This window comes from Gouania willdenowi, chromosome 8 (genome assembly GCF_900634775.1).
Source record: "Gouania willdenowi chromosome 8, fGouWil2.1, whole genome shotgun sequence".
Taxonomy (NCBI): Eukaryota; Metazoa; Chordata; class Actinopteri; order Blenniiformes; family Gobiesocidae; genus Gouania; species Gouania willdenowi.
Window position 1 is genome coordinate 27421117 of NC_041051.1, and position 27929 is coordinate 27449045.

General features: G+C 37.3%; 1 protein-coding gene across 3 annotated transcripts in view; it reads right to left on the reverse strand.

Annotated features, from left to right (window-relative positions):
* Nucleotides 1-27929, reverse strand: part of usp43b (ubiquitin specific peptidase 43b) — an 87785-nt gene that overhangs the window by 22071 nt on the left and 37785 nt on the right. For all 3 annotated transcript variants that reach the window (XR_003674688.1, XM_028456027.1, XM_028456028.1), the window contains 5 exons: nucleotides 24987-25079; nucleotides 21124-21259; nucleotides 18973-19117; nucleotides 10466-10628; nucleotides 3590-3701 (listed from right to left, as the gene is read on the reverse strand). Coding sequence is in view for 2 of the 3 variants with exons in the window: in XM_028456027.1 (XP_028311828.1) it covers nucleotides 3590-3701; nucleotides 10466-10628; nucleotides 18973-19117; nucleotides 21124-21259; nucleotides 24987-25079 (649 nt within the window). In the remaining variant the exon portion in view is untranslated. The remainder of the gene's footprint in view (nucleotides 1-3589; nucleotides 3702-10465; nucleotides 10629-18972; nucleotides 19118-21123; nucleotides 21260-24986; nucleotides 25080-27929) is intronic.

Genomic DNA, 27929 nt, shown 5'->3' on the forward strand with positions numbered 1-27929 from the left:
GCTTAAATGATGAGGCAGCTGATAGCGAGTCTTTAAATTATAAAAGGTTGCTTTATACTTTTACTAGGCTATAAAATCGCCATTACAATGAATCAATCGTGCAGCAGATACACAATGTTCACTGAGCTGTCAGTGAGGCTGCGTCCATTACAGGTTTGAATCTTAAGCATCCACCAGCATTCACAGATACAAAGTAACTTGTAGTTGTAATGCATTGTTGCAGAATACTACTGAAGGAGATCAGGCAAACCTGGGCCTCAATACTGCTTCGTTTTTAATGGGATCTCGGTGACTGAATAAGCTTGTCAAGCTTGGTTTTAGTTAAAAGGATGACAGCATGGAGGCTAAAAGTAGACTACAGATCCTCAAAAGTCACTCTAAACGCTGCACATTCTCCTCCTCCTCCTTCTCTCAACCATAGACACAGCAAAGAAGATTGTGTCCCAATCAAGACTTATTTCTATGCACAGAAGCGTGTCAGAGTAGGTCTGTATGCAAATATATGATAATGAATCTAAAGGTATATAAAGTCCTCACAGAGGAGTATATTAAAGTCCCACCAAAGCTCGACTGTTGGGACAAACAAAGACAGTGATTTTATATTTCTCAAGAGAACCCGAGGGAGATTGGGATAAAAAAAATAAATTAAAAAAATCTGCTGAGCTGGAGGATCAGACACGTTGTCTGTGTAGACTCAGGCTGATCTTCAAGCTCTTACCACTGAATGTAGCCCAGTAAAGAATCTGCAACAGATGGACTCGAGTAAAAAAGTCTTATTCTTTGACAAGGGAAAAAAATGAAATAAATAAAATCAATACAATGCTTTACCACCTGCCTTTACCTTCTGTTTGTCCTTTTTTCACTCTGCAGAACTACATACATCCTGGTTGTGATTCTGCTCAACCAGTGCAAAATTCGTATACTTGAAACAATCCCCCTGCCCATGAGATTTTTTAGATATCTTTCGCAAATGACAAAGCTAGAAGTTTCGTCTAGCTTCTTCCTGCTCGTCTTCACAAAAAAGTCTTTTTGTATTTGGCTTCTAAACCCAATTTTCAGCTTTATGACATTATGTTTGATTTGTAATTGTTACACTAGAAATCCATGAAGCATGTGTTGTTCATGTGCGTGCAGCAACCTCTGTGTGGGCTGCTGTAAGTGACACTGTGTTGTTGCTGCCGCTGCTGAGGTGTGTGCACATTGAGAGAGAGAAGAGCTGCAGTAATATGCTTTTAACAGAGCATGTTATATTACTGTGATGTTGCTGTCGGACGTTGGGCCTGTTAGCTCCTCTGAGGGACAGACTTTGGAAAGTTTGGAGGCAGGGCAAGAGAGCAGCGGGGAGGGAGGGGAAGAGAGGGATCTGAGAGTTGCAAACTGCACTTTTAAATGTCCTTTGATCTATTTATTTATTATTTGAGAAATTTGAGAAAAATTGCAGTATTTTGAAAAAAATTGTTCTTCCAACAACAATTTACAACTGAATTATTTGGTAATTTACACAATGATTTCTCTGTCATTTTCACTTCCTCCTGCGGGCCAAATCGGATTCTCTGAAGGGCCAGATTTGGTTCCTGGACCTTGAGTTTGACACATGTGACATAGCAGAGCCTCCTCAGGCAGAGGCCTTGATGTGTGCAATGAGTTTACAATGGTAACTGGCCTGCTTTGGTCAGTCTAACCAGAACTGACCAGGAGAGAGTTCTGTGATTACATATCAGAGATAAAAGCGATATCATCAGTAAATGAAAATAAAAGGTTAATAATAACACAAACAGTAACACGGAGAAAATGATGTGACAGCTGTAATGTTTCCTGTTTTAACAGAGCGACAAAGTCAAGGTTGTACTACTCCTCAGCGTTCAGAAAAAGAAAAGGCGTCCCTCTATTTATGATTACAAGATGAAGGAGAGCCTGTTTGCAGCCTGAGCTGATTCCCGTTCCCCTGTCTCTCATCTGGTGAGCCTGTGGGTGCAGTGAGAGGACGCCGTCGCCTCTCTCTGCCCCCAGTCTGTGCTTTGGGGTGTCTCCCACCTGTAAAACATGGCGTCATTGTGTGGGCATGCTTTGTTGTTCACGGAGCCAATAAACCTGCAGTGGAGCAGGTGGAGCAGCCGGAGCTGGAGGAGGGAGTCACGTCTGGCCTCCAGCCGGTGTCGCCTACGCACCACAATTAAATATATGTCTTACAAGCAACGGGGAGGCTTTTTTTTATTGAATGATTTATTTGCCTTTTTTGTTGCCATTGTTTTTGATTTATTGCTTTGGGATATGTTGCAACTTTTAGAAAGACCTTTTTCATTACAGCTGCAGTAAATAGGAGAGTAAAATTTGTGACTTCCATTGGTGCAGATTAAATTTACAGCTTTAGGTCGACATTGGATTGGACGCTTTGGTGTCGCTGTCCTTGTTGCACAAATCCCATTGCTTCAGCTTCTCTGACTTGGTGTGATATTCATTTTCATCTCCTGATGGAACGTTAACAGAGTTTTTGACAGACGAGGTTAAACCAGATAGATGAGTTCTAACATCTGCTGCACAGATAAGTCTGTATGTAGAGTAGGGAGCAGAGGTACCAAAGTAACAAGGGACTAAAGTAACCCGGTTGTTCATTCAGACCCTTGTCGTGAGTGGCTAACTTTTTTTTTTAATTAAAAGTTAGTTAATTGTTTAATGTGTCATGAAATGGTTTATTGATAATTTGACAAATAATTTATTATTGAACAACATCCTGAAGCGTGACATAGAGTATTCATTAGGGATGTGAATCTTTGGGTGTCTCACGATTCAATTTTGATTCTTAGAGTCACGATTCGATTCAAAATCGATTCTTGCTTTTAAATGATTCTCGATTCAAAAAATTGATACAATGCATAGTGTGTTAAGACAAATACATTTTTTAATGTAGTGTATTACTTAATATAGCCAGGACATAAGGACAAGTATTTTTTTGTTAAATTACAGTGTATTTCATGCCGTTACCCTCAGCAACTTTCAGCAATTCGCAGCAACCGGTCAACGTGAAATTACCGTACACCGTGGTCATTACACATTTGATGGATAGCCTATAGCAGTGTTTCTGAAATGGGGTTAAAATGTAATATTATTTTTTTTAATCTGAGCTCAAACATGATGAAAAACAAATTCTAGAAAAAATTATGTGTTTTCGGTGAACAGAAATTCTTGATATCAAAATGAAGTCATGGTCCAAAAAAGGTTGGGAACCACTGGACTAAATACCGTTTCTTACTAAATGAGATTCTTTAAAATGTGGGTTATCACTCATTCATTCTATCATTATGCTCTATAATTGTTTTCAAATAGTTTTCTAAGCAAAATATTGTAGTTGGGCAAAGGGGGTACTTGGATTCAAAAATAAGAAAAAGGGGTGCTTGTGTTTGAGAACCACAGTCCTAAAGCACCTGGTGTCGACAGACATGTAAGTAGTTTATCACAGAAAAAAAGTGTTTGATGTTATCTTTTAAAATGCGGCTTGTTTACTTTGGTACAGGCGTTCCTCATCCCATTGTGGTTTGATGTTATTTTGTCATAAAAAGAGTGAATAATCCTCCTCAGGTGTTGCCAGTACCTGTGCATGTGCTCCATTGATCATCAGGTAATAAAGCTTGCTGAGGATGCTCTGCTGCAGCTGGTCCCAGGAAATGGACCGATCCTCCCTCATCAGGAACGGGGGTCCAAACCTTTAAACAGTTGCAGAGGAAAGCAGCAGATTATTTACTGTCTTCTATTGTGATGTCAATAATTATTGCTTTCATTATTCGCATTACAGTCAAATTCTCATTAAAGTGCGTCTGTGCAAGGAGCGAGGAATGGTAATGGGAGGACAGGGACCTGATGATAGATCCCATTACACATTTATTGTGCTATATTTCTTATTGAGGGCAGCATGTCAGTGTGCAGATGAGATTTAGTTGATCATTGTTTATTATATTGTCATCCTTTGCATTTCAAGCTGCCCTTTACTGGAATCTTTTACCTGTAAATATTAGGGACACCCCGACATATAATTCATCTAAAACCCAGCTAAGAAAATGCTTTTTGAGTAGATCTGCAATCATCAGCCCTGATAGTCACGAGTCCTCTTGCATTTTATCTTATATTTATAACTAAAATATGTATTAAACTATGTCATGAAACTGAATTATACATTTTTAGGAAGGTGAACTATAAAGGTTTATGAATGTTTTTATGCCGTTTTAGAATGTGACTTTTTTTTTATTCTACTAATGTTTTTAGTGTGACTTTTAACAGCTGTCCATGGACAGCAGATGAAAAATAGCATCATAACAGTATCATAACGAATGAACTCTTGCAGGGTTTTTCACAAATACACATGCTTTGTTTCACAGTTGTATTTCAGATTCACAAATGCACACGATCTGTTTCGCAAATATATATATTTTATGCAAACTTGTAATATAAATTCTGAAATGCACGCGCTCTACTTCACAAATATTATTTTGAGGCACAGATGATGCAAATTGCTGAATGTGCATTTACAAACTGCTTCTGTGCTGTGAAACCTCTGTGTATTTGTGAGAGAAGTCTGTGTGGTGATATTTGAGACTGCCCTGAATGTCACCATTGGCTGATAAAAGTGATTGACAGATTCATCAGCCAATCAGGTGTGTTTGCTTTCAGCCAGTCATGTTGCTTCTTACATTTTCTCCACACTCTTGTTTGAACACTGCGCATGTGCACATATCAGTAGCTCTGCAATTGGTTTAAAAGCTGTGATCGCTCAGCTGCTGCTGCTGCAAGATGAATTAAAACTCTGACAGACCCAGACTTCTGTCCACGTTGGTCACAGTGATTCAACTATTTTCATACTATGTCCATCGTAAAGTCACAGTTTGATCCACTACAGAGTGAAACAAGCTGTCATATGCAGATGGACCAGAAACTGTTCCCACACATATTTTAATGAGGCTCAGCTCAGGTCGCTTTAAACTATTTATATTTAAAACTGTGTATTATGGAAGCTAATAGTTCTGTTTCACTGCAAACATCCTTCTGTATTAAACCAGGACGCGTTATTTCCTCATATCTCCAGCTCATCTAACTCGGTCACGCTTTACACTGATGACGACGACAACGACGACGACAATCAAGGAGAGAGATTTTAACTGCGACTCAGTCACACTGCAATAATCTGATCAATAATCTGGTCAAATCAACCTGTTACATTGTTTATCAATGAAGGCGTTTCAAATTAAAAGCTCACTTTATCATTTTCACAGGTTTCAATGACATTTTCAAGCGTTGGGAAAACTCCATGTTCTCAACGCCTCTTTTCCTTCAGCCCGCCTTCATTCACAGGCTACGTGGTTTTGCTCTACTTACGCGCGGTGGGCGTGTCAGGAGCCTGGACCGGAGAATACGCGTAGGAGAGAAGTGCGTAACTAAGTCCAGATGGGAGAGTAGACCCCTTATAGAACGAAGGTTACGCTTTCTTGGGATGTAAAACTATTTATCTTTATTGCGACTTCTTCATTTTTATTTTGGACCCCAACTTTGGCTTGTTTCACATACCCCCCTCACTAAATTGGCCATAACTCAAAAAAATTACCATCTGCCTATTGATTAATCACAGAACTATTGGTAAAAATGATCAGAATTTGTGGATTTCTTGATGGTTTTGAGTTTGAGGAAGTGGAGGAGGAGAAGAATGGCTGGATTTCCTCTATTTAGCTGCTCAGCCATGTGCATGGGATTTGTTTGAGGGAGTGGAGCTGAGTGTCATTCAGGCCCTTTTTTTTAATCTTACATTTTCTGCCAACAGAGCGAGGTGGGAGTGTGAAAATGTCCATTTGTGATCTCCTCTCTACTTCAGCTACTGTGGAAGCTTTACTGCCTTCATCCAGCAATCTATTAATGGGATTTTTGTTTGTGGTGAAACCCGAAAATAGAGAAGACAACAGGGAAAGCAACGCTGGATAATAGTATGAAGTAAACAACTGACACATCATTCACTTTCTGGCACAGTTTGAGTTTTGATTGATTGACATTTTGTCACTGGGTAAGAATGGAGGAGGATCCAGAAGCAGAGCTTGTCAAATAAACTCAGATAATGTGACAGGTTATCCAAGAAAAATAAAAAAAAAGATCCAAAAGAGAAAAAAACGGCACAAATAGCTTCAACAAACCAGGGGTGGAGCAACGATTTAAAAAGTGTGTTCCAATTTAGTTTATTAAATTGATTTACTAAAATCATGATAAAACCATTATTAAGTCAGTGATACTCAACATGTGTTTCTTTGTCTCAATTTCAATTATTATTCCTCCAGAAAACATCAAAAGAGGTAAACTTTTTAACCCCTTTTTACATTTTTTTTTTTTTAGTTCTTTTAATTTTAGCTTCCTTTTGCCAATAAATATCCCTCTTTCTTAATTTTTGCAAATTGTTTTTGACATTTATCCAATTTTTTTTTTATTCTCTAGCCATTTATTTTTGCCACTTTTCATCCAAATGAGCTACCTTTTGCCCAAAAAAAATAACATTCGTTTCCTTTTTTTTTCTACATTTTGCCTCTTTTTGTTCCATGTTTGCCACATTTTGCTCATTTAAGCTACCTTTTGCCATTACATACCACCCGTTTCTATTTTTTTTTTTTTTTGTCATTTCTTGCCACTCATGACTGCTTTTGGCCCATTTTAGTCACTTTTCACCCTTTTCTTGCCACGTTTTTGTCATTTTTGGACCATGTTTTGCCACTGTTATTTTTTTTTTTGTCATTTTACTTGAACTTTAATCATCGCTGTAAACTCTTTGTTTACCTTCTCGTCACCATTAATCAATCTAACTGAACCAATAGGTTTTCAACAATGAAAAAGTGCGGGTGTCGCATCCCCCACGGATGAGACACGCCTGAATGGAACTAATAGAAGTCATTATCCTACTACAGTTTGTATGTAAAGTATGTGTTTAGAGCAGTGTTTTTCAACCTTGTGGTCGGGACCCCATCTGGGGTCACCTGAAATGTCTAGTAATTGGTAAAAAAAAAAAAAAAAAAAAAAAAACTTGGGTAAAAATATTGATTAAAATCATGATTTAACTTTTTTGAATGATTGTTATTTTTCAAATACACATCACACACAATAAATATCAATTGACTTTATCATAAACTTTCTTTAGTTAAAATAAAACATCTGAGGTGGCTAATCTGTATTTCTAATAGGCTTCAATAAACTTGATCAAAAATGTATTCTAGGAGAAACAAAATGTGTCTGGGGTCACCGGACATTTCTGATATCTAAATGGGGTCACGACTAGGGCTGGGCAATATGGATCAAAACTCATATCTCAATTTTTTATCTCAAAATGGCGATACGCGATATAAATCTAGATAATTTGAATTAAAATAAAGTGTTTAATTTACTTATGCAAAATGCCACACAGACACATTTATTAACAAAGAGCTGAACAATATGTGTCGCTTTTCCCTTTTTCTCCTCTAAGGGACAGCACGTGTGAGTGAGTGCTGCAGTGTGGCTTGTTTAGGGGAAAATCTGACTTAGGATGCACTCAGAAATCCATCTAACTGTGCTTTTACTGCTGGTCTGAGAAGTAGCAATAACAGCAAACAAAACACGTACTGTGATACAAAATAAGCTATAAAATAAATATATATATATATATACACAGCATTAATCACTATAGGCAATATTGCAATTTTCTATATCTTAAAAATAGAACACTCAATATATCTACAAACCCTGCACGACCCAAAAAAGGTAGGGAACCTCTGGTTTAGGGTCATGCAGTAAAATGTATCATCTACCACAGAGCAGGCAGATGGTATTTATACAGCGTGGTGTAGCCACGAAAATTGTCATTAAATGAAATCGCTAACATTAAAGAGTGCAAAAAACAACAACACATCTACACACACACAGAAGGCGCTTTCACAGATCAGATGAAACAGCGAAAAGTGAGTTTTCACACCAGTGTTTTTTTTTTTTTTTTTTCACAGCCCACCTGCGACGCTGCACTGCATTAAAACCTGAACCACACCAGCTTTTGATTCCAATGTCACTTTCCTGGCACAGCTCCACGCTCCCGCTGACTTCTGATGACACGGAGGTAGGCGAGCATTTGTGCAATGACGGAGAGGCGTTTGAAGGAGAAACTAAGAGATTGGACTTTCCCACACGCAGCTGGGCAGGCCAGCGAACCCATATTGATCCCTGCGGACTCTGCTGGGGGAGTTGCTGTTTGATGGATCACTTGCCAGATGTCAGAGTCCTCAGCTGTCACATTTCAAGCACAACTCTCATACATTCTCAGTTATGCTGGCAAGCAGCCAACCTTGATGCTGTGTGTCAGATAAATGTATTATTTACCTTTTTTATTTATTTATTTTTATTTTTTACCATTTTCATTGGCCCATAACAAGGATTGGGGTCAATTACATTTTTCAGTTACAATTACGCTCTCAATTACAAAAGTTCAATTACAATTAATCACAATTACTGAGTCTGAAATAAATACTCTAATAAAAGTTAACCATCTCTTATGATAACGGGTCGTAAATCAGCTGTAAAATACACTAAAAACAAATATCGATCATATAATTTCTTTCTTATCTATTGGTTAATTTGTTAGGCTTCCTAATCAATAAAAATATAGGTTTTGATATTATTAGTGTGGAAATATGAGCCTTTTTTGTGTCACTATACCCTTGATTTCAATTTATTTATTCATCTTTTTAAATGGTAAAAAATGGTAAAAAATAATAACTAACTAGATATGTGTAGAACTGTAACATGGTTCCCCAGTTTTGTGCTAAATTATAATTTAATTACAATTTTTATAGAATTTTCATGGTAATTACAATTACAAAGTCAATTATCTAAACTCAGTTACAATTTAATTACAATTATGACAGCAACACATTTTTTAAAATTACAATTACAATTATAACTACACCTAAATTGTAATTAATCATCAATTATGTGATTACAACCTTGCCCATAACTGCATGTGGAAATGTAAGAAAAAAAATGGATCTGTGTTTTAATTTTAGTATAAAAGTGCCTCTTTCTTGGGATGTAAAACAATTTTTCTTTATAGCACCACTTCATTTTTATTTTGGACCCCAACTTTGGCTTATTTCACACACACACCCCTCACTAAATTGGCCATATTGCAAAAAATATCAATTCTATCAAACTAAAATTTGACCATGTTTCAGAATGTTTTGAGACCAAAGTGCGTGGGTCATTTGTGAAATGACATGTAATGAAGTTTTAAGAAGTGGGGGAAGGAGAAGAATAGCTAGATCTCCTCTCTGTCGCTATCTTTAATAATAATGTAAATATGGATATCCAACGCAAAAGTTAACAGTTCAGACTGAAGCAGGGAACAGAGGTTAAAACAGAAAATGAAACGTTTCTTCCTAAAGGAGTTTAATATCAGGTGACAACATCCAGCTGATCCAGGGGGAAAAGCATCTGCTGCAAAAATGAGCAAAGTCTGCAGTTTAGGTTACACAGACGTTGCTGACCCAAGGGGAAAAACAGCAGGAAAAGAAATCAAATATTGGCTTGTTTAAGTTCAACTTCTTCTTCGCGCCAGGCAGAAGCTTGACAGATTAGATGTGTCTATGGGGCGCTGATTGTAGTTGAAGTTGTGCATACTAAAATAAACAGCAACTTTTTGCATCTTTTAGCAACAAACTACGTTCGAAAATGTGTGAATTTTTTACATTACTTTTTCACCAGATTTACAATTATATTTGTGAAATTTGTGATATTTATTTTTCTCGTAAAATATAATGTCAATGTTAAATATAAATGTTAAATATAAATATAGCACAGTTTAACATTATGTGCATAATCATTCCAGCATTTCAATTCAGATATGACATTTAACATTTAGATTTAACGTTAAAGATTTAACATTGAGCATTTGGATTTAACAATATTTAACATTTAGATTTATCATTCAACATTAAAGATTAACATTTAACATTCATATTCAAATGTAACATTAAGATTTAACATTGAGCATTTAGATTTAACATTGAGCATTTGGATTTAACATTAAAGATTTCCATTTAAAATTTAGATTTAACATTTAGATTTAAAAGTAACATTAAGATTGAACATTTAGCATTTAGATTTAACATTTATATTTAAATGTAACATTTAGATTTAACATAAAGATTTATATTTTTACAAGAAAAATAAGTATCACAAATTTCACAAATATTGCCGTAAATCTGGTCAAAAAGTAACGTAAAAAAATTCACAACCATTTTTTAAACGAGGTTCATTGCTAAATGTTGCAAAAAGTTGCTGTTTATTTTAGCATGTGCAACTTTACAATCGGCGCTCCATACGTGTCAAGGCGTTAATTCCTAAGATGCTTTAAAACAATTGCTGCACAAAGTATTGAGTTCAGCAGCAAACTGTAATAATAATAAACAGTAAGTTTATTTACCGAACCGCCTGCTGGCCCCCTCCTGCAGCGTTGCACACCAGTAGAAGGATCTTGAGCGGGTGACCCTGATTGAGGAACTCTGATGATAGCGTCGCAGTGGAAGCTAATCTCTGACCTTCAGGACCTGAGGAGTATGGAGACGACGGCAGGCTGTGGTGGTAACCTGGAATGGACACGAAGGAGAGAAAGCAATGCCTCAAAATAAAACATCTTCACCAACGATATAAAGTGTGTGAATATGCAAAGGTCCTCACATACAGACCATCTAATGAGAAGAATCAGTTTATTTAAAGACCTGCTGCCACAGAGCTAGGTACTGTAGTTTCAGGAACGTTTTGGGTGTTGGTGATAAAATGTTACATGTTACATCCTAAATCAGACATGGGCAACTGGCAGCCCGGGGGCCACATGCGGCCCTCGCACTTATTTTGAGCGGCCCCTGAAGTCTATTTACAATTTAAAAGCACAAAAAGAGATAAAAACACATACAAAATACAGAAACATACACTAGACAACACAAAATGACTAAACAAACGAACAACGGCAACAACAACAAATAAAAAAGAAAAACACCAAATGAGAGAAAAGCTAATACAGTACACAAAAATATCTCCAAAATCACAAAATGACAACAAAAATACACAAATTGGCTCATAACACACAAAACATCAAAATACAAACAAAATGAGAGGAGAATACGCTATAAGACTTCAAAAGGACAACAACAGAAAGCTAAAAAGGAGAAAGAAATTACACAAAACAACCACCAAAAAGTGAAACAAAACAATATATGACACAAAAAAAACACAAACGTATTGTTCTTCCCTGTATTAAAAGGCCCATGTTACGCTAAATGGACTTTTCTGTGCTGTAAACATCATAAAGTGCTATATGGGTTTCATACACATGCCCAAAGTGTATTTTTCATTGATTCCCTCAATTGTTAGTTAGAGGGTGATTTGCTCCTTTCTTACTGCAGGGTGAGCCCAAACACCTCGCTACAATTTGATGACACGTTCTCACTTTTATGACAAAATTGACGCGGCACTGAGTTGGAGAAGCCACGCCTCCAGGAAGCTCTCTGCCATGATTGACATGTAAACAAACACGCCCACGAAGTTGAGCATGTCAGCGTCCTTAGCGCAGTGTGTATTTTCTACAGTCTATGTATGTACCGGCGAACGCCCCGCCCCCACGCTCTGTCTCGTGTTTATAAAGCAGCATGAGCTCGGCTACGGAGTGGGTAGGAGGAGGGTGGGCCATCCTCTGGCGCTACGTCACCGTAGGAGGACGTCAGTGTCCCATCTATAGACACGCCCACTCATGAATATACATAAGTAGGCCACAAATCAGCCTGTTTGTGTAGAGTTGCTAAGAAAGTGACTTTTCAGAGGCTGAAACTCTGGAAAACAGGCGAGTTTGAGAAAATAAACCTCAAATACTACTAAAAAAGTTCCCTACCTCTGTCCTAAACCAACGCCAAACACCTCAGACATGCTGAAATCATTTCGCTGGCAGCTGAAATGGTTTCGTTTAGGCCAGATTTCAAAGTGAAGTTAGAAGCAGCCATTTCTTTTCCTCACAAATCGAAACTTGACAGTTTTTTCGTTGTTTGTTTTATTGCGACATGTTCTTCATAGTCAGATGAGCTGATGTGATGTTCTGAAAAAAAGTGATCTTTAAATGCAACACCTCTAGAGGGGAGTGAGAAGGAGAATTGAGATGTATAAAGTGGCGAGACAGCAGCTTTCTATTTGGGGAGCGGTGATTCAGAGGGGAGAACAGATGGACCAATGAGTGGCTGCGCTCTCAGCGGGAGATATTATGTGATGTAGCTTCTGCTCCACATCCTGTCCTGGTGGGGTGCCAGACAGTGCCACTTCTCTCCCACTTCTGTGGTTTCTGCCAGCTCGGAAAAAAAGCCACCAGCTTAAAGAAAGGCCGACGATACGAGACCCCTGGAATGGTGTGACGCCACAGCTGACCACATCTGTCAGACATGTTAGATTTAACAGATGTGAAGGTACAGATTGACCATGTTAACATGACTATGGTCCCAATGAGGTGATTATTTTGGTATTAAGGAAAAGAAGGACTGCTGACAGCGAGTAACCTGAGTCTCCATCTTTAGAAGCTAAAGACCAAGTCTGGAACCATTACGTTCTGATTGACTCAGACCTGACATTCAGCAGTCACATAAAAATGAATTACATATTCATTTTTATGTATATAGCCTTCTATCTAGCCTTCTACCACCTAAAGCAGTGTTTCTCAAATTGCGGTATGTGTACCCCTAGGGGTATGGGATGGCACTACAGGAGAGAGAGACAGAGAGAGAGAGAGAGAGGAAAGTGAACAAATAAAGTGTCAGTCTTGGTTCCACCCCAGGCATGAGATGACCGGAAATGATACAAACTATAGAAATAAATCTATTCAGTAGCCACTAAATCAGTGTTTTTCAAACAGGATTTTTAAATTTTTTTTTTTAATCTTTTTTTTCATTTTGTTTACAATAATTCATACCATCCTAAACAACTGTATTTCTATACTTTCACTTTGTGAAATATATAATCTAGTTCAACTAAAACGTAGTAAAAATCTTTTATCCGACCTCAAACTTGATCAAAAAATTATCTGGGGTCAACAGAAATTCTTGATGTCAAACTGGGGTCACGATCCAAAAACAGTTGGGAACCATTGCAGGAAATACTGTTTCTTTCCACTTATTTACAAAATGAGATTCTTTAAAATGTGTGCCATCACTCGTTCATTCCATCATGACTGAATCATAACATAATCTAAGCACTAGATTGTACATGGGCTCGTCTGGTCGCATTTACAGACCTTGGAGTCGCTGTTAGCTTACCAATAAACGGGAAGAGATTTGTCATCTTCATAGTAAGTGTTGACTAGGCCACTGGGAGTGAGGCCCAAGGCCAAGGCAGGCTGACTCATGTTTTTTTTGCAGTCAGTGCCTTCTCCTCGCCCTTCTCTCTCAGCTCTGTTTCAGGTGTCGTGAAGCTGATGATGGCAGTTCCTGATCTGTGGTTCACGGCTCAACTAGTCTGAGACACTCTGATGTTCTATCTCTCTATCCTGATCTGTTGGTTCTTCTGTCCACTAACCCCAACCAGTCAACGCAGATGGCTGCCACCTCTGGTTCTGCTGGAGATTTCTTCCTGTTAAAAGGGAGTTGTTTCTTCCCACTGTCGCTAAATGCTTGTTTGTGTGGATCTTGTTGGGTTTCTTCTTTCTTATTATAAATTTTATATTTTGATCAGCGCATTGAGACGACTTTGTTGTGAATTGCGCTATACAAATAAAGTTGAATTGAAAAATGTTTAAATCCTTTTCTAAGCAAAATGTTGTAGTCAGACAAAGGGGGTACTTGGATTCAGAAATAAGAGAAATGGGGTACTTGAGCCAAAATAGTTTGAGAACCACTGACTTAAAGAACATCTCTAGAATGAAAGGTTTCATGGCTCTGGAAGATCAGGAGAAGCTAGTCCATGCTTTTATCTCCAGCAGACTGGACAATTGTAATGGTCTTCATCAAACATCTACAGCTGGTTCAGAACGCTGCAGCTCAGGTCTGAACCAGAACAAAGAGGTCAGAACACATTACTGCAGTTTTAAAGTCATTACACTGGTGAGGGGTGTGGAAATGAATGGTTTTTATGAGATGCTGCAGGGGATAATTCAGCATCAGTGGTCAGTCTTGGTTGTAAAGTAGCAAAGTATTTAACAGGTGCTGGAGATGAATGTTTTTAATCAGATACATTTATAGTGTAGGCCTCATAAAATCAATAAATCGAAAATCATTTGCTTGAAAATGTGTTTTATTCTCCACTGTAAACACTACGTTTGTTGACATTGTCGGAAAAGTTTCGCGCATTGCATTGTGGGATGTGGAGTCCCGTAGATGGACGTAAATAAGTGCTTTTACTTCATTCTTACTGTGGCTTTTTGTGTTTGCCCCGGAAAACTCTGGCAAAGTGACTTCTCAACACATTTTAGGATGTTTTAAAGGACTGAAAGTCGCAGCAGAACAAGGGCTTACACGGAAAGATCTGAATCTGACTGAAATTAAAAAGTCACACGCAGTGAAATGATGTTATGAGGAATACCGGGAACAAACTATAAAATAAAAACAGAGTGAAGTGAATCACAGTCCTCCTCGTCTGGAGAAGAAACACAAGGAAACACAGTGAGAATGAAGTAAACACACTTCTTTGCAATCCATCTACTGCAGTGGTTCCAAAACTTTTCATAGTCCCGTAGCCCTTCACACTTTAAAAACACAATAATGTATACAGGGGTTTTCAACCTTGGGGTCGTGACCCTATGTGGGGTCACCTGGAATTCAAATGAGGTCCCCTGAAATGTCTATAATAGTGATAAAAAAAAATACTGATTAAAAATGTATTTTAAAAATGTTTTTCATTATTATTCTTTTTAAAATGACACCACACACAAAACAATCTCAAATAACTGTATTCTATACTCCCACTTTAAAAAAAAAAAAAAAAAAGCAAGTTCAAATAAAATTCTTTGTGCACCAATCCCAGCGATAACAAACATTATCAAAAGATAATTCTAGAAAGAAAAAAAAAAAGTTTCTGGAGACGCCAAAAATGTGTGATATTAAACCTACCTTTGAAGAATAATGTATACAGTAATAATTTAAAAAAGAATCATAATCTGTAAAGCAATGTACGTACAGTAGCTTTTGTCATATTAGCGTTTTTTTGATGAGTTTTTTTCTCTGTTACCGTCTTAAATCGGCTAATGTGTAATTTGTGGCAATGCATGGAGGCTCCTGAATGCTGGTCCATTTATATTCTAGTTTCTTTGTTCATGTACCCCCTATGACAATTTGTGTACCCCACTTTGGGAACCTAGGGTCTACTGGACTCCTTATCCCACAATGCAATGCGTGGAACTTTTCCAAAAATGTCAATAACAGCATTTACAGGGGAGATCCAAACTCCAGACTTTTAAGCTATAATTTCAATCTTTTACATCTTTTTTTCGAGCAAATAATCTTCAATTTATTGATCTATAAAATTTCCTTTGACAATTGTGGGTTTTTCTTTAATGGAAAGTCACCAACAAATGTGTCCATGACTGTAGCTTTAAGTTCACACCGTTTACAATGTGGTGACTCTTCACTTACTGTACATGTTGGGCTCATTGTGTGTGTGTGTGTGTGTGTGTGTGTGTGTTCTTATAACAAACCACAGTTACTATTTTACTTTTAACCCTAGCTTTTTACTTCACAGTTTTATCAGACAGAAGGTCAATAATTCCTTTAATGGTTTGCAGGACAGAGCAGATCCCATTACTTTTTACCCATAAAAGGTACAAACGAGTCAACTTTTCCAACAATGACCATAAACAGAGAGTTTACGGTGGAGATGAAAACAAACCTTCAGGTTTTTTTTTTTTCCAAGCAACTGTTGGTGGATGTTTTGATCTATAAGGCCTATACTGTGATTTAATCTGATAATAAATGATCATCTCCAGCAGCTTTATCATAAAACCTCTGACTGCACCGACCCTGACCCCGAGTTTAATTTTGAGTAAGCTCGACTTTTTATTTCACAATGTCAGTTTAATCATGCAAAATGTAAAACTTGATCTTGCGTTTTAACCTTGTAAGAGCAGTAACCGCTGATGGCTGCAGGGAAAAAAGAAGAGTCATGAGCAGAGAAATCTCCGTTTAAAAATCTCTGTGAAATGCATGGACCAGCCTGAAAGATGGAGTTCTGCAGAGGAGGAAAAAAGGAAAGTTCAACAAGCAACATTCTTTTTATAGCAGAGCAAAAACACTAGATCTCTAGAAGATTCGCCTTTTTTTTTTCTTTTTCTTTTTTCACACAACTTGATCCTCCACACAGATGATTCCCACACTAACACACACACACACACACACACACGAGTGTTTATAGGAGGACTTGTGAAGACTTGTGAGGATGAAGTGTCAATCTGCGCCCCTGCTGTGTAGCTTGTACTGCTGCGTACCTGTTGTTGCTGTGAACTCATCGTCCCTCTGCACTCACAGCCATTGTTTATTGTCAGCAGACTTTCAGGCTGAGCCTCGATAAACACAGTCAGACCATGATAGAGAGAGAGAGCCCATAATTAAACAGCTCACATCCAAACTGAAGCATTAAAGCTACAGCTACACCCTCACAAGCAGAGGTGAAAGTAATGGATTACAAGCACTCACGTTACGGTAATTGAGTTGTTTTATGGGTATTTCTAATTCAGTAGTTTTACTTGTACTTAAGTACATTTTAAAATAAGTAATTAATTACATTTCTGCACCAAACCTTTACTGAGTAAATTATTATTTTTTCAATTTCTTTATCATTATGAAAGCACACTGAACATAATCCATATGTTCTTAGTTGTGCCATTTCTAATCACTTTCTTGGGTTCAGGTTGTGGTTTCTACTTATTACACATGGCACATATTTGTTCATCAGTGTAGCTATACTTGGAGCCCCAAAAAGTTTGCAAACCACAATTTAGTGCAGTCAAGTAAAGGAAATATGAGCGTAAAGGCAGAAATGACAATTTTTCAAAATATAAAATGACCAAAACATAAACAAAAATAAAATGTAATGCGTTAAAATAAAAAAATAAAAAAATAACAAAAAAAAAAAGGTCCACAGACCAGAACCGGTCCACGTCCCGGTGGTTGGGGACCCTGCAATAATAGATAGATCATTTTTGTTCATAGTTTTTCAAAGTTATCAATCAAAACATTCAGCAAGAACAATTCAAACAAGGATGGTATAAATCTATCCATCCCATCCCAACACAATTGCTAAAAAAAGTAACCCAAATCTAGCCATCTATATATCTATTTTCAAATTAAATACCAATGAAAAAGCTAATCATTCACCTCTAAAAGTATATTATGACCACAGAGACTCCTCTTGAAATCTATATGTTCCTAAATGATAAATAGATTGGTTCAATAACAAAGCAACTTCACCTCTGTGTGTACATAACCTGAAGTCCATGCACTTTACTTCCTGTCTTTTTGCATCTACACACGGCAAACCCTGAAGATCCGTTACCCGATGCATCCGAGGCAGAGACAGAAATCCAAGCCGTCCCTTCTGCTCTGAGCTTTTTGCGGCGCCTCTAACTTCACAGCCTGTGCAGGAATTTGTTTATGTTTGGAAGCAAACAAGTACAAATCCCGCCACCGTCATTAAAAGACGATTCCATCTCGTGTTTGTTCTCACAACATCGCTGTGAGTGACAGCTTCATTTCTATAGCACTCAGGAAAACGTGTTGTAGGATGATACAGAGCATCCATATCAACTGCAGCGGAATGAACCGGAGAAAACTCTGGGGATGTAAGTGTGCAAAGATGCAGACCAGTCACTGTAATGGATGGAGGAAGAGGAGGAGGAGGAAGAGGAGGAGCGAGTGCAGTGCATACAAAAAACAACAAGTTTTCAGTTACAATTACGTTTTCAATTACCAATGTTCAATTACAGTCACCAGCATTTTTTTCCCAATTACTATTAAATTACAATTACTTTTTATCCTCAGAAATTAAATTACAATTACGTTCTCAATTACTGAAGTTCAATTACATTTAATCACAATCCCTGAGCCTGAAATAAATAACTTAATAAAACCCAAACTTCCTCTTGTGTTAGCTTTCTGTTAGCATTTCTTATGATAACGGATCCTAAATTAGCTGTAAAATATCTAATTAATTTCCTATCTATTCGTAATCTATGAGCATGTAAATTTTAATATTTTTGGTGTGGGCGTCTGAGCCTTTTTTGTGTCACTATACCCCTTGATTTAAATCTTTTTTTTTTTTTTTTTAATGTAAAATGTGGCAAAGCTTGATATGAACCATATTTGAATAATTGTTAACTACAAATGTGTGTAGAACTGTACATTGCGTTAAATTATAATTTACAATTTTTTTTTAGAATTTTCATAGCAATTTCAATCACAAAAAAGTCAAAAATCTATAATTATGATAGCAACAGTTTTTAAAATTACAATTCTAACTACACCATAATTGTAATCATCAATTACGCAATTGCAATTATAATTGACCCCAACCCTGAAAAACACTAAGGGTTCACATCAGCGTTGACACAAAGGTGGGACTATGAGAGAGAATACAACACTGCACACTTTGTATTAGCGTCTCAGGAATAGAAGAAATGAAGAGAAATCTGAACTCTACAGAAGGGTGGGGGTTGTAATGAGCTACGTCTCCTATATCGCTCTTTAATGTGCTCCCAAAAGGACTTCTGCAGAATGGTGCTTTCCCTCAGGCTGTCATTAGACTAAGGAAATTAACAAAAATAAGTTTGTTTCTGCTTTCAGATTTATGTACGTTTACATCTCTAGTCAAGTGGGAGAATATCATACTCATGTGGTGCAACACACTGCTGCGACTAAAAATAGGATTTATCACAAAAAACATTACGGTTTGTTTTGTGTTTTTCTGACTCACCTGAGATGCGTGCAGAGCCTCCTCTGATGTACAGCGGTGCGGCCTGGAAGGCGTAGATGACGTCGTTCTCAGCGATGCTCGTGAGATCGTCTTCGTCGAAGAAAGAGCGGTGGAAGCCCGTCGGATAAACTTCTGTAAGGATCACCTGCACATCAACAGACACACAAACACAACCGGAGTTAGCATCAGCTGCTAGTCCTGCTAAAAAAATAAAATAAAATAAAATAAAATCCTCTAAAGCTGTAAAAGTAACATTTGACTCCACATGGAGGAAATACAGCCAGGGTTGGGGTCAATTACATTTTAAAATTACAATTACGTCTTTAATTATCCATGTTCAATTACAACTCAATTACGATTACAGTGTCCAACATTTTTTCCAATTACAATTGAAATTACAATTATTATTTTCCCCCTGAAAGTCAATTACAATTATGTTCTCAATTAACTAAAGTTAAATTACAACTGATGATAATTACTGAGCCTTTAAATAACCCCATAAAACCTGTGTTAGCTTTCTGTTAGCATCTCTTATGATTTGTTTCTCATCTCTTTATCACCTTGTTCGGCTTCCCAATCAATTAAAATATTGGTATCAATATTTTTGGCAACACATATTTTTTCAATTACACCATAATTGTATTTAATTGGCAATTACATGATTACAATTATAATTGACCCTAACCCTGACATCAGCAGCTAGTCCTATAAAAAAAAAGAAATCCTCTAAAGCTGTAAAAGTGAATTTTGGCCACTTTAATCTGAGTCATGTGCCGGCCACACGAAGCCGTGCGTTTGCGTCACGTAGTTCACGAATCAGAAGTCGTGTTTTTAATCAGCTTTACTTTACTGCCAGTCTTCGTCAGAGGTGTCTGCTGATTGCTTTGATGTTTCCTTGTTGACTGTCAAAACGTGTTAGGAGATCAAAGTAGATTTCCTAACTTTCAACATTATGTGCTCTATAGTTTGCACTTTTTCATATACATGAAACACTGAATATGTAAGAAACTGACAATATCCAAGCATTATGTCCCAATCAGTCCCAACATAGTCTTCACTTTAAATTTCCTAGATTTGTGGCCAATTTCTGTTTAATTAAGGAAAATGTTATGTCAACATTTGAGAAAAATTTAAATTGTTTATAAGAATTTTGAGTTTTTGTCTACAGTTTAACATTAAAAATGACTCCAATCATGCGATATAAGCACTGTTGAGTTTCATTTACACAATGATTCATGTTTTCTCTGCCATTTTTACTTTCTCGCGTGGGCATAATTGTGTGCTCAAAAGGGCCGGATTTGGCCCCCGGGCCTTGAGTTTGACACATGTGTAACAGGTGTCTGAATAAGTTTAACTTTAACATATTATTTAAAAAAAAAAGACAAAAAGAATCTTCCTGGATTTACGACGCGGAAGTCAAGGAAATTTCAAAGGAAACATCAAAGTGATCAGCAGAAGCCTATGACAAAGACCGGCAGTTGACAGTCAAAACATGTCAAGAGATCTAAGTAGATTTAATAAGTAATAGTTGTCTAAATAATTAAAACCTTAACATACTATTCAAAAATAATCTTGCTGGATTTACGACACGGAAGTCAAGGAAACTTCAAAGGAAAAATCAAAGCGATCAGCAGACGCCTCTGACGAAGACTGGCAGTTGACAGTCGAAACATGTCAGGAGATCAAATTGGATTTCCTAAGTAACAGTTGTCTGAATAAATGAAACCTTAAAATATTATTCAAAAAGAAGACAAAATTAATATTGCTGTATTTACTGGGCGGAAGTCAGGGAAACTTCAAAGGAAACATCAAAGCAATCAGCAGACGCCTCTGACGAAGACTGGCAGTTGACAGTCAAAACATGTCAGGAGATCAAAGTGGATTTCCTAAGTAACAGTTGTCTGAATAAATGAAATCTTAACATAATTTTCAGAAAGAAGACAAAAATATTCTTGCTGGATTAACTCGGCGGAAGACAAGGAAACTTCAAAGTAAACAACAAAGCGATCAGCAGACGCCTCTGACGAAAAAACTGCCAGTTGACAGTCGAAACATGTCAGGAGAACAAAGTGGATTTCCTAAGTAACAGTTGTCTGAATAAATGAAACCTTAACATATTATTCAAAAAGAATGTTGCTGGATTTACTTTACCTGGTCTGGAGAAAGTTTCCCCTCATCAGCCACCATTCTCCTCAGACAGGCCACGGAGCCAAAGAGCGGCACAGCCAGCCCGACCCTCAGGTATCTTTGTCCTTTGGTGCTGAACACCAGAATCACACACAACAACCTGCCACACACACACACACACACACACACACACATAGTAAGCACACCATCACACATAAACAAAGACTTTATTTTAATTTCTGCGTCGGTCGTAGCTGAAGCAGCTTCATCTACGACCACGGGGAGACAAAAGAAGACCTTCATAAATTAATCAATACATTTAACATTAATAATAGATCATTAGGACTTAGTTTTATGTGTGTGTGAAATAATGGAATCCCTATTGCATTTTTTAAAACTTTGCGTACGCTGCTGTGACCTCTAGTGCAGTGGATGCTGACATGAGCAGGATGCTGGGACATAATGGCTTCTTTGAATAACAGCACATGAGGGAGATACATGAACTCTGCAGGCGCCTGCGGGAGTTTTAGAGTTCACATCCTTTCTACTAGAGTGTACTCTCAGATTTACTTTGGCTATAAGCCCATCTTCTTGATGAAATATTGATTTTGACCGAGGTTGGGGTCAATTATAATTGTAATCTCGTAATTGATGATTAGGGTTAGGGTTAAATGTGTCCCCGTAGGGTTAAATGTGTCCCACATTTTACCATTTAAAAACATTGAGACTTTTTTGTGTCAGTATACCCTTAGATTTCAGACGCCCACACCATAAATATTAAAACCAATATTTTCATTGATTAGGGAGCCTAACAAGGTAACCAATAGATAAGAAATCAGATGATAGATATTTGTTTTTAGTGTATTTTACAGCTGATTTAGGACCCGTTATTATAAGAGATGCTAACAGAAAGCTAACACAAGAAGAAGGTTAACTTTTATTAGGTTATTTATTTCAGGCTCAGTAATTGTGATTCATTTTAATTGAACTTTAATAATTGAGAACGTAATTGTAGTTGACTTTGAGGATAAAAAAAATAATTTTAATTTAATTGTAATTGGATAAAATGCTGGTCACTCTAATCGTAATTGAACATGGGTAATTGAAAACATAATTGTAACTGAAAAATGTATTTGACTCCATCTCTGACACACACTAAAACGTGGGTTTTGGTCATTTTATTTGCTGAATCATTGGATTGAAATAAATAAATATAAATAAATAAGTGTAAACTTCTTCCTGCTCTTTTTCAGGCAGAAAAATGTCTTTGTTGCTTCCTGAATCGTTTCATTTTTCATTCATTTTCTTTTTCCTTTTGGAATTGAAATTGTTCATGTCTAAAATAAACATAACATGACACAGCAAATTAAGGACATATTTTCAGAGGTTGTGCAGTGGGGTGTAGTTTAGCAAAACCAATAAAAGATTTTGGTTTTAGCCAAATATTAAACTATATATATTTATATACTGTATATGTTGTCTTATCGCTCTTATTCTCCGTGTAGTGAAATTGAATTTTTGCAGTGAATCTGAATTTGAGAAGCAGAAATGAATTGATTTTTTGGAATGTGCTAAGATGATTTTTTTTTTTTTTTCAACAGGAAAACATACAATTTCAAGCTACTAATTCAGTTTAAAGTTTAAAGTTGTTACTTAAAAATACCAACTATTCAAATTCAGTTTCCAGTGGTACAAATCTCAGTCCATAAATTGGCTTTAAGGTCAAATTTGCTGTCATTCTGGAACAAACTTGTAATAAAAGTCCCTCAAAGGGAAATACTTTCTTTCCAATAACTAGGGTGTGTTTACTGTTTAAATCACATTGCCAGACTCTCCTTCCATCTAGTCATGATTCTGTTCCATTCTTTGGTATAAAACCAAAAACGGCCAAGGTTAAAGGTTTGAATAGGATATGTTGAGCAGTTGCGATGTTTTTTTAAAAAACATATTAAACAGGAAATGGAAGAAAGAAGGGATGACATGCATTAGATACTGACCATAGACTGTAAAAAAGATAGAAGTGAAGCTTATATTTTTAGAGCTCCCCCTGCTGACTGGCTGCAGTATAGGTCATAAACCCCGCCTCCTCAATGAAAACGGGTGGGATTTGGGTCAAATTGTAAAGTTAAAATACTCATCACATCATTTTTTTTCCAAAGCTAAATTATGCTGTGATCATTAGTTATTATCACCATACATTGTGTTCAAGTGTTCATTTTTCTGTGAAGTTTGTTTTACATAAGTTATTTGAAATTGAAAAACGGGATTTGACGTCATATATGAAGATGATTGACAGCCGATGATTGAGCATTAAGCTAAATGGGCAGGGTGTGTTACCGGGGCTCCTCCCACCGTACCCTATTGAGCAGACTCTGGCTCCAAATGACGTCAAATTTTGCAAGATGACAGCGCCCCCAAGCGCTGTCTTTTGGCTTCAAGAACGTTGAGTGGGAACAACTATTTATTGACATTGACTTCTTCTGTCCACGTGTTTTGTGTCAATGTGAGACAAATAAATGCATAATTTACAGATACGTAGAAGTGTTAAAAAAAAAAGAGAAATATCCGTTTTTTTTTTTTGTATGGCTCAGTTTGAACCAGTGAAAACAAATATAATCCAAAGTGTAAAGAGCACCAACTTGCCATGGGACAGAGCCCAGCATTTGGATTGTCAGCCAACAAATGTTGGTTTGGTGACAAACAGTATGTGTTCATGTCTTACAGACTTGATCTGGGTGTGAACAAGCTCAACGCTTCAAACTGGGAAGATAAAAAAATAACCTTCTGTAGATGAACCAGCCGTTTACAGACATACATCGGTCCACTCAGAAATATCTTCAAATGATATACAGTAACTAACACAAATGAAATGTATATGAATCCATACATCCATCGACAAAGGCCAAAAGGGAGAAACTTTGAACTAAAAGAGTAAATAAAGTAATGGAAATTAAATTCTATAATGCATTATGCATAATAATAGCAAAATAAAGCACTCTGTCACTGTTCAGTACCTTATTCTACATAAGCAGTTTGTTTACGTATGTGTCGCCGTATTAATGCTGACATCAGATGAAACTTTATTTTTTTTTAAAGCCATTTAACCTCCACAAGTCACTTTTTTAAAAAATGCACCTGAATATCATCCAAAAGTAGGGATTTATTCTACAGATTACACATGTCTAAGGTAGAAATTACCACTTGAAAGTTTATTTTTGTCTCTCTCCTAACAACAGTGAGTTTGTTGTCAAATGGTCATGTGACATGAGCTTGTGGGATTTGGAGTTCTGTAGAGCAAGGGTTCTCAACCTTGGGGTCACACTGGGAGGGGGTCGTCAGATGCCTTTAAGAAACTAAGAATATTTTATTAAATTACAATTTGAGCACGTCTTTGTTTATTTTCACAATTTTTCGACAATTGCACCAAATTTTTCCATCACTTTTTCTTGCCATATTTTTAACATATTTTTGCTACATGACTCCCATTTCTGCCACTTCTAATTCCAATGCCTTTTCTGCACACTTTCCAACTTTCAACTCATTTTTGGCAATTTTAAACCCTTTCCACCAATTTTCCCACCCATTATTGTAATTTTTAACCTCTTTATTATGCTCATTTTTGTCAAAATGAACCAGTTTAAACTAATTGTTCATACCAATTGTTCCAATATTGACACTTTGAACCCTTTTTACAACTTTTTCTGTCTCTTTTTGGCCACTCTAATTTGCAACATTTAACCAATTCCTGTGTTTTTTAAAGCCCCATTAAACCACCACTTCGGTCACTTTTCACTCATTTTATTGTTGATTAAAACAAGTATTTACATCTTTAAGATGACTATGGACACCCCTGTATAAAGAAAAAAAAACCCATCAGTGGAGCTCACCTTGTCTGACGCAGAGGAATGGGTAGTGAGATGCAGAGGAAAGGATCAAATGTGTTGCTCTGTTTCAGGCAGTGCGGGCATGTGAGTGAAGATCTGAGGAGAGAGAGAGAGAAGAATAAAGTCACAGGAGCTGTGCTGATTCGACACAGTCTTGCAGATTAATCCCAAAGTCCTCTTGATTATGTCTGACAGAAAAGGAGATGCTTGATGTAGTTACACAAGCCAACACCGCCACAAAAAAACAAAAAAACCAAAAAAACACTCAGACTTTCAATCAGGAGAACGGGTGAGTGATGTAACTCAAATGCACGGGTGGAGATAGAACTAGTTGGTGCAACATTCACTAAACCAGCAGAGAGGGTTTCTGTCTTGTTGCATCACTCTTCCCTGGCTCGTATGAGGCTGCTAAATGATCCGCACACAAAAAAAAATCCAGGATCAGTCCATAATAATCATCTTTGGATGCAATAAAAAGGAATAATTTCTGCTTCTTTTTATGAATCCATTTCAATTTCACAAATAGAAAAGAGGTTTTAAATCGTTTAGCACAGTGTCGGAACACACAAAAACGTTAAAGTAGAGATTTCTGGAAATCAGTGCGGTGTTGACCTGTGGATTTATTCAAATAACTTCTTTAGGCTCTACTATTTGCCTTCAAACAAATGTCAAAGGTAGAAATTGCAAAATGAAAGTTTGTTTTTGTTTCTACCAACAACAGCAGGTTTTTTGTCAAATGGTCATGTGACATGAACTTTGGAAAAGTTTCACATAGCATTGGGGGATTTGGAGTCCTAGAGCAGGGGTTCTGAACCTTGGGGTCAAGACCCCATTTGGGGTCGCCAGATGCCTTCAAGAAACTAATAATGTTTTATTAACAATTTGAACCCATTTTTACTTATTTTACTCATTTTTCTGCAACTACACCAAAACTTGCCATATTATAACCTATTTTCATGATGTTTTCTTGTCATATTTTTTGCTCCTTTTAATGTATTTTGGTACGTTACTCCCATTCCTGCCATTTCTCCATCAAATTTCAATGCCTTTTTTGCACATTTTTTCCACTTTGAAGACATTTTCAGCAATTTACTGTATATTATAAACTGTTTCCACCACTTTTCCAACCTAATGTTGTATATGTTGATCCATTATTGTCCACTTTTAACCTCTTTTCACCGTATTTCAAGCTTGTTTTTGCCAATTTAACCACTTTCACAATATGTCATGCCCATTATTTACCAGTTTAAACTAACTGTTCCAATATTGACACTTTAAACCCTTTTTAACAACTTTTCTGTCTACTTTTGGCCACTCTAATTTTGCAACTTTTAACCATTAAAATCCTATTTCACCACTTTTCCAACCTTTTTAACCCATTTTATTTCTGAATAAAACAATGATTTACCATATGGTAATAAAACTTCCTGGATAACAGTGGATATTATTCAGATAATAAAAAAATGAATGTGGTTATCACAGATCTTCATGTATGGGCCCCACAAATGAAACTTCACAGCCTTCACACACTCGTCCTCTGGAGAAGTAAGGCGTTAACGACGCCTTCACGCACATTGCCCTCATAAGCAGACACCTGACGGACAGAGTGAGAGAGGAGATGGAGGATGGAATAAAGCTCTACTGAAGCAAGTCCAGCTGACATTGGCTCTGAGTGGATCTCTCCCTGTTGGCAGAGTTGAATGGCTGCCCTACAAATGTCTTATTCTCACCAAGAACACAGTGAGAGCGATGGCACCCCATGCATGCAAAGGCTCTCAGGCTCTACTAAAACATAAATCTGGCCCAGGCATTGCTTAAAAACACTTAAAAGAAAAAAAAAAGAAGCAAAGAATGAGGTGATATTTCTGTGCTAGTCTAATGGAGGAAGCGTGCAGAGGATGAGAGGTATGCATCACCTCTGTGAGCTGTCTGAGATGCAGCCATGCTGAAGGGACTCTGCACTGACACGCTGCTACAGCTTTAAACAATCCAGATGAACTCATCAGTGGGAAAACTTGAGCTAATTCATTTGATTTCCAAAGTAATTAAAAGGAAAAAGGTCAAAAGGAATCAATTGCTAGCAAGCTGTGCTCTTCTTGTCGTTAAACCGTCTTTAAAACCGACTAAAATGCTCTGAAATGGAAATTAAATCCTAATGTGCAAAGAAAAGATAAAAAAGTGAACGTTTTATTGGGGAAAAAACAACAAGTCTGTACATGGTTACTCTTATTCCACAAAGCATGGAAAAATAAGAAAATCTAATCAACACAAAAGCACTGGCACTTATTTGGAGACGAGATCAGATGTGTCTCCCACTGCTCCAAAAACTGCACCATGTCTGTAATCTGAAACGCTTGGTTGCCCTAAACAAACAGAGTTTCACTGCAGTCCCCATCGTAGGAAAAGTAGGGAGTGAATATGAAAAACAAAGCCTATAATTATAAAACCCTCTTAATTCATTATAGACTCACAGTAATATTAAACGGTGAGAACAATGACCATCTTTTATTGAAATCTGGGATCTAATGGTACATCTAAGCCCAACCTAATCACATTAATACATATTTAGTTGTGCAACATGCTTGAAAATCAGATATTCTGTGTTGGTGTGTTCACAGGTGGATGCTGTGTAACATCTCTCATCAAACCTATGAGTAATCTTCACTAACAGGAATCTTTCTGCAGACCATAAATAGAAAACGGCGCCAAATACTTTGACACGAAAAGAAGCACACCGATGGCACACATCTGGAGCAGCAGTACAGCAGCCCCCAGCCAAGGGCACCCCAGACCCACCCACCGGCTCACAGATAGCAGGACAGACCCACCAGGCGGCCGACAGCGACCTCAACCACCGGAACAGCGAGCGCCACCCCCCAGCAAACAGCATGATCCCGAAACGCCATGCAACACCACTCCAACCACGGCACAGACGCCAGCACCCCC